The 7,724-nt window shown below is 59.4% G+C and overlaps 2 protein-coding genes across 2 annotated transcripts in view; both read left to right on the forward strand.

Annotated features, from left to right (window-relative positions):
* Positions 1–1,105: 1,105 nt before the first annotated feature.
* Positions 1,106–7,681, forward strand: Ajm1 (apical junction component 1 homolog). Its single transcript, XM_005346288.3, has 3 exons — positions 1,106–1,368; positions 2,822–2,935; positions 3,021–7,681. Exon 3 carries the CDS (start codon positions 3,079–3,081, stop codon positions 6,001–6,003), a length of 2,925 nt encoding a protein of 974 aa, XP_005346345.1. The 5' UTR covers positions 1,106–1,368; positions 2,822–2,935; positions 3,021–3,078; the 3' UTR covers positions 6,004–7,681.
* Positions 7,490–7,724, forward strand: part of Phpt1 (phosphohistidine phosphatase 1) — a 2,262-nt gene continuing 2,027 nt past the window's right edge. Inside the window, exon 1 of the mRNA XM_005346289.3 lies at positions 7,490–7,604. The gene's annotated coding sequence lies outside the window, so the exon portion shown is untranslated. The remainder of the gene's footprint in view (positions 7,605–7,724) is intronic.

A 7,724-nucleotide genomic window follows, 5' to 3' on the forward strand; every position in this document is an offset into this window, starting at 1 on the left:
TGTGGCTGTTTTCTGATTCCCTAAGGTGTTAAAGATGAAACCACCCCATCTATGGGCCAGGTCCCTGGCATCAACCTGAAGAGCAGTTTTGGAGAGGTAGCCACTCCACAATGCTACCCCAAAGTGGTCTGGACTTAGTAATGCTTAGCCATAGCACATCAGCCAGAGGACCTGCGTGGCCAGCTGAAAGGGTTTACCCCACAACCTGATGCAGGGTTATTGCAGGGAAAGTACCTGGGAACCTCGGGCCCTAGGAGGGCGGTGTATCTCACTCTGCTCCGCCTCCCTGCCTGCTCCTGAGGGCGCCTGCAACCCAATATTTCGCCCCCGCTGGCAGCTCTCCACTCTCGCCCACTGCGGACACGTTGCCATGAGAACCCTCCAGAGGCTGGCTGGCGTTTAGCACTGTTAGTGACGTTGGAGGCTGAGCACTACGCTCCGCCTACTAGGGTGGGGGCAAGGCTGAGAGTGCTTTCCTAGGCCTGGGAGGGGGAATTCCCTTACTTTTCTGCTAAGGGCTATGGGGCAAGCATTACCTGGCCCTTTTACCCCCAACTTTTGGACCCCTGGTATGGAGAAAAGGTCTACAATGAGTCCTAGCACCGAGGTCTTGTCAGTTCTGGCGCCCAACAAGGCAGGTCTTAACTTAGATCTGACATCCTCGGCCCATCATCTACCAAGGTAGAATGCTAGAAAGCCCAGGGCCTCCGACAAGGGGCACGCAGGGTTAGAATGAGGAATGGACCACATGAAGACCTTTCCCCCAAAGGAAGCAGGCTGTGGCAGCCCAGGCTATCCTGGACACAGAAGGTTGCAGCTACATGTCAGGCTGAGCAAGCCATATGGCTCCCAGGTACCTGCTGAGATTTTGGAGTCTTCAGAGCCAAGGAAGATAATTCCTGGTGAGAGGCCAATAGGGCTCATCTGCTCCCACCTGGGTCCAACCACAGACGTGCATTCTGGAATCTCCCCAAACCCAGATTCTCTGCTGCCAAACCGAGATTTCGGGCTCCTTGCAGGCCCCTCCTGCTGGCCAAGCTTTTCTTGGTGCAAGGAACCCATGTTCAGACCCAAAGACTTGTGCTTTGAGGGTGCTGCTATTTGTGACCCTTCACTCTACATAGCCCAAATGATAGCTAGGGCGATCACTCGTATCTGGACCCCACTAGACATCTCCCTTCCAGCACGGCCCCTTTAAGTACCACCCTACTGATTACCACTGGGGGCAGCACTGAGCAGCCAGGCCAGGATCAGAGCTGCTGCCTCCAAGCTTCTGCCGGTACCGGCTACATAGCCGGGTCAGGTACACACCGGAACCGATTTGGGTTATGCAGCCTACCTGGGCTCGGCTCATGAAGAAATAACCAGGTAAGAGGTCAAGCCAAACCGTCCAGCATGTGGAGCTGTTGGCACGGGAGGGGGCTGCACGGAAGGATGAGTCCCCGCCCCCAAGCAACGCAGACTAGGTCCTAGCCATGGCTGCTCCGGGACAGGCCAGAAAAGGATTATTGCTGTGTGGGAAGGGTCTTCAAAATACCTAGGATACAAAAGCAAACCCTACCCCCATCCCACAGAGAGCCGGTATCACAGCGCCCAGCTCCTGACAGCTGCAGCCAGCAAAGCGTGCTGTCACCTTCCTGGGGCGGAGCCTCAGACCCTGTCATCTAGCCCAAACTCTGACCTGGCATGGAGTTTAGAATGAAAGGGGTCCGAATAGGGTCGGCATGAACCTGGGTTTGGAACTAGCCTTGGTACTTAATGAGCCCTGGCTCCAAAAAAGCAGCCCCTCTATCAGAAAGCCCCTTATATACCTGGGACTATAGACTGACCCTGAAGGCCCATCCACATACAAGTCTTGCCAGGCCCCAACACACTCTCAGCTTACTCTGGAGCAGATGTCCTGGGAGTAGGTGCCTTACGGGGGGAGGGGGTGTCATCACCTTCTGAAACCCTCTTTCTCCAGCCAGTTCCAGGCCCTGGGGACCACAAACACTGGTGGCCCACATCTGAACATTAGCCTAGATCCTTTCCAGTCCATAGCTCCAGGGATGAACAACCACACGTTTCCATGGAGCTTTCCAAAGCCAGAGTGGGGAGGAATCTGTCCTGCGGAGGGGCTCCCCCCTTTCCTCTGCTTTCCCACCCTCCTCTCTGCCTCCTCCTAGCTGACAGCCTCCTGCCTTTGGTACCTAGTGGTAGTTTGCAGCACAGGGAAATGACACTGAGCTTGTGGCTCACATGGCCCCCACGTGGTTCTGCAGCCTAGACCTGGCTTCAGGAATGCCAAGCACACAATGGGGGTGGGGGGTCATTGCAATTATGGAAAACAGGAGGGGCTCTTTCGCTCTGTAGCCTTCTCTGCCCTAACAAGCTTGGTGCGTTTCATCCACGGAACTGGGATCAGAGATTTATGCAAAAAGAAAAGATATTTGAGACCCAAGAAAACTCTTTGGGGTTATTCTTCTGCCTAGGACCTCATTAAGTTGAGAGAACATAGGCTTAGGAAAAAAGGACTGTTCCAAGTGCCAGATCACTTTCAGTGCTAGGAGAGGAGACCACTGTCTCACCTGGGATTCTGACTGTCAGAGGGGTACCTCTGCAATGCTGGTGGGAAGCGGCTCTAGTCTCACCTTAAGGAAATCTAAAAGCCCATCATTCCAGCTGTAGGCACCAGAGGGCAGTAATACAGTCACATATTCCCCCATTGATCTACCCAAGCCTAGCTAGCGGACCCTAGTATAGGGAGATACTCAGGAGTTCCGGCTGCACGGAGAACGGTGGGTTCACTGTAAGCTAAATTCCTGGCATATCTGCCCCGCAGGCTGAATGGCCTGTGAGGTTTCTCCTGCAGGTACTTCTAATATAGGTATGGAGCCAGCACCAGAAACCCGGACCAAGACCTGCAGCCAGGGCTGCTCCATCCTCTATGCCCCAGGTAAGCCGGCCCAGCACGTGGGGTGGGGTGGGGGTAAAGGGTCTGGGGTACAAAGGAGGCTGCCCTGACCGGTATCTCCTCCCAGGGCAAAATCCCCGAAAGGCCGAGTGACTGAAACTGCTAGCCTGGGGACGTCTTTTAAGATGACCCGCACGGACCCGCCGGACTTGCTGGTGTCGACCGTGTACCAGGACATCAAGGTGGTGGCCCCAGGGCTCACATCCAAAAGCCAACCATGTGAGCGATCCGTGCCCCGGCCAGCTGCGCCCGCGCCTTTCAACAAGCGCCATTGTCGTAGTTTCGACTTCTTAGAGGCACTGGACGAACCCACCATGGAGACACACCCAGAGCCGCCACCTCCCGAGCCCGCGCCACCGCGCGCCCGGCCCCGAGACAGCGAGCCGCGGCGCCGCACCCGTTCCAAGAGCGCGCCCCGTGGGCCCCATGGCCTGGCGCCTGCTCCAGCTTCGCCGCCAGTACTGCAGCGCAGAGGCCGGGAGACCCAGCGTTCGGTGCGGTTGGAGGGGTCTCCGCACAAGGAGCCCTCGTACCCTGCGCTACGGGCTCTCGCCAATGAGCTGCACCCCATCAAGCTCCAGCCACAGCGAGGCGGCCCCGGACGCATCGCACCACTATGCGCCACCCCAGGCCGCTGTGCACCACCCGAACCACCCACAGGACCTGTCCCCCATGTCCGCTGCCGTTTAGACATCAAGCCTGACGAGGCAGTGCTGCAGCACGCCGCCCGAAGCTCGCGATCTTGCGCGCCCAGCGAGGCAGCGCCCTGGGCTCGCACCGTCCCACAGTTCCATGGCCTCACAATTCCAGGACCCCGCCATGTGGCCCTGTCACGCACTCCCACCCCTAGTGACTTGTACTGTACTGACCCCAGAGCAGTGTACTGCGACGGGCCGTTGCCTGGGTCCCGGGACTATTTGGAGCACCGCAGCCAAGCCTTTGCAACGCCCCCAGGTCCCACCCAATTTTTCTACACCGAGGAACCTGAGGGCTACACAGGCAGTTTTACCACAAGCCCAGGCCTTCCCTTTGATGGCTACTGCTCCAGGCCCTACTTGACCGAAGAAGCCCCCAGACCCAGTCCAAGGCGTGGGGGCGGCTACTATGCTGGGGAAGTACGCACCTTCCCGATCCAGGAGCCCCCCTCCCGTTCCTACTACGGGGAGGCTCCTCGAGCCTACGGAATGCCTTTCGTCCCCCGGTATGTCCCAGAAGAGTCCCGGGCACACCCCAGTGCCCGCACCTTCTACACAGAGGACTATGGGAGGTTCCGTGAACGCGACATAATGGCTCGCACTTACCCGCATCCCCGCAGCAGTCCAGCCTGGGCTGATTGGGGTCCGAGGCCTTACCGCACCCTTCAGGTGGTGCCTCCTCCCGCCCCTGGACCACTGTTGGCCTCGTGGCACGGTGGCACCGGCACAAGCCCGCCCCGGCTGGTGACCGATAGCCGCCACTACTCTCGATCCTGGGACAACATCCTGGCTCCTGGTCCTCGTCGTGAAGACCCTCTAGGACGCGGCCGCAGCTATGAGAACCTGCTGGGACGCGAGGTTCGGGATACACGGGGTTCATCCCCGGAAGGCCGGCGTCCACCAGTAGTAGTGAACCTATCCACCTCACCCAGACGCTATGCAGCACTGTCGCTGTCCGAGACGTCACTTACAGAAAAGGGCCGTGGTGGGGAAAGCCTGGGCCGCAACTGGTACATCACGCCGGAGATCACCATCACGGACAATGACCTGCGCTCAGTAGAGCGCCCGACCACCAGGGGCTGGGAACTGCCTGGAGGCCGACAGCGGCAGCCAGCACCCAAGGTCCCTGAGGGCCCTGCCTCCAGCCGCCAGCGCAGCCTCGAGCAGCTGGACGAGCTCATCACCGACCTGGTCATCGACTCACGGCCACCAGGCCAGGCCCCAGAGCCTGCCACCGAAGGTTTAGGCCGCCAACTGCGCCGCCTGCTGGACTCACGGTCTGCGGGCCCTGGAGGAGCAACCGCTCTGGCTCCGTCGCGCTCACCCCCGGCCTCGGCTGGCAGCACTGAGGAGCCCACTGGCTCAGGGGAGGCAGCCGACGCTTCCCCGGAGCCCAGCGCCGACGAGGATGACTTGATGACCTGCTCCAACGCGCGCTGTCGGCGGACAGAGACCATGTTCAACGCCTGCCTCTACTTCAAGTCATGCCACAGCTGCTATACCTACTACTGCTCGCGGCTGTGCCGCCGAGAGGACTGGGATGCGCACAAAGCGCGTTGCGTGTATGGCCGCGTGGGCAGCGTGTGCCGCCACGTGCTGCAGTTCTGCCGTGACAGCAGCCCAGTGCATCGCGCCTTCTCCCGGATAGCGCGTGTCGGATTCCTGTCGCGCGGCCGTGGCGTGCTGTTCTTGGGCTTCCCAAGCCCGGGCTCTGCCGACAACTTCCTGCGCTTCGGCCTTGAAGGGCTACTGCTATCGCCCACCTACCTATCACTGCGTGAGCTGGCTACACATGCAGCACCCCTGGGTAGCTATGCACGAGAGTTGGCGGCGGCCGGGAGGCTCTATGAGCCCGCGGAGTGCTTCCTGCTTAGTGTGTCGGTGGCTGTGGGCCCCGGAGCTGCACCCCCTGGAGCCGCTGCCCGTCCAGCGCCACGCAGCCCTGGCCCCACCGTGCGCAAGTTTGCCAAGGTGGCTCTGGCCGCCGGCAGCCCGACGCGGCCTCCTCCTGCGCGTGGTGGAGAGCCAGACATGGAAACGCTGATCCTAACGCCACCTCCAGGCACTGCGGGCCTGGACCAGGAGGGTGAAGCTGGCCGGCGCGCACGTGAAGTGGCCTTCATCCACATCCAGCGTGAACTGCGACTGCGCGGCGTCTTCCTTCGCCATGAGTTCCCACGCGTCTATGAGCAGCTCTGCGAGTTCGTCGAGGCTAACCGGCGCTTCACACCCACCACCATCTATCCCATCGATCGGCGCACTGGCCGCCCCTTCATGTGCATGATCATGGCTGCTTCCGAGCCGCGTGCACTCGACTGGGTAGCCAGCGCCAATCTGCTAGATGACATCATGTGAGCTTTGGGACTATTAGGCCCAGGCTCTGACCAGAGCCCTGCCTACTCTACTCAGGCCCAGCCTGATCCATCAAGACTGCCCCCAGAATCTGGACCAGCTGGTTCAGCGCCCCGCTAAGTCCCCAGGAGCCTTCCTTAGTCTTCTACAAAATCTCTGCCCTGAGCTCCACCCACTCCAAACATCTAACTTTGCCTAGGAGCCCACCCCCGCCACACTCCCCGCTGACCTGTTTCCCATCAGCTGCTTCTCTTCCTTCCTGTTTTCAACCAGACCACCCAGATCCTACCTACATCCTGGGCCCTCAAGTCAGCCAGGGGGAGGGGGCTCCCCAAGAGCCCGGTCCTCGCCCTCGGTGCTCCCCGCTGGGAGGTGGGGTGGGCCTGAGGACCACTGGGCTCTGCCTTCTAGTGGAAGGTTACTACTACACACATCCCATGGGGACAAACTTGATATACTTCGTGGGTGCTTGCTATAGCTCGCCAACCCTGGATCCATTCCCTTTCCTCCTAGTCCAGCAGTTCATGTTGACCAAAACCTAAAGTCCTTACTGTAAGCAAGCACTCCCCTAACCCTCCTCCTGTGTCTGGGGCGTGTCAGGTTTCAGAGGCCCGGTTCCTGTGCATCCCTAGGATGTTGAGGCAATGGGCAGGGCAAATGCTACACCCTAACAGTACTGCCTGTCCTGAGGTTCTCTCACCTCTGGTCACCTTGGTCTGGACCCTTGCAGGACCAGTTAGAATACTGAGGGGTCTTTAGGCCAAGGCCAAGGCCAAGGCTCAAGCCATCCAGTCAGAGGGGAACCAGGGAAGGGGAAGCAGAGTGCAGATGGTGTGCTGGCCAGAGTTAAAATCTGGCTGGGTGAGGGTTTGAGCTCATCCACACCTACTCAACAAGATGGCCCTAAAAAAATCCACTTTCCAGAGAAGATGGAAGCGCAGGCCTTAATCTCCCAGGGAGGTGGGAAGTGTGTGCTGATGAATTAGCAGGGGATCCTTCATAGAGCAACACTTACCTGCCAACTGATTTGGGAATAAGGAACAGGGGCTGTCCCTAACTAGGGACTGGTTGGGGTGCAGAGTAGTGAGCCACCCGGTGTGGGAGCCAATAGAGAGCCGGTGCTGAGGCTTAACATGAGTCCAACCTATGCACAAAAGTGCCGCATACTCGCCCTGGCTGAACTCCAAGCTGAGAGTAGAAGCCAAAGCCTGATGTGTAATGGAGACTGTAAGCCTAGGCAGCCCTGGGCCCCTTGTCGGACCTCTGCAGCCTAACTGCATCCGGATCTGAGCCCAGGGCTCCGTGGAGGGTGTGACCCAGAGAGGCTTGAGACCAGAAGCTGGACAAGTACTCTCTAGAACCCCGAAGCCCCTTCGTAGGTAAGGGAGGTCCAGCGCGAGAGCCTGGGACAACTCCCTGTGAGCGCAGTGTGCGCATGCGTCACTATCCCCCACCCCGTACCCTGCTCTGTGTCCCCGGAACAGCCCAGAGCTCCCACCTTCGCCTGTGTCTTAGCACCTGCCCCATGCCGCCCTTGCAACACTTGCTGCCGCACCGCCTGCCGCCCTCCCCAGGGGCTCCACATTCCTTCCTGCGGCAGGCTGGTAAGAACGCCCCTGGCAAGAATTCGCCCATTTCCAAAGGGCAAATGCTTTCGAACCAAGTAAAATAGAACTTGAATGTAGCTGCTGCTAACTCTGGTGGTGGTGGTGGTGGTGGTGGTG

The sequence above is a fragment of the Microtus ochrogaster genome, chromosome 4 (assembly GCF_000317375.1).
Source record: "Microtus ochrogaster isolate Prairie Vole_2 chromosome 4, MicOch1.0, whole genome shotgun sequence".
Taxonomy (NCBI): Eukaryota; Metazoa; Chordata; class Mammalia; order Rodentia; family Cricetidae; genus Microtus; species Microtus ochrogaster.

Bases quoted from the DNA above. Each gene is read 5' to 3' on its own strand.
- Ajm1 (XM_005346288.3), top strand. From the start codon at position 3,079: ATGACCCGCACGGACCCGCCGGACTTGCTGGTGTCGACCGTGTACCAG.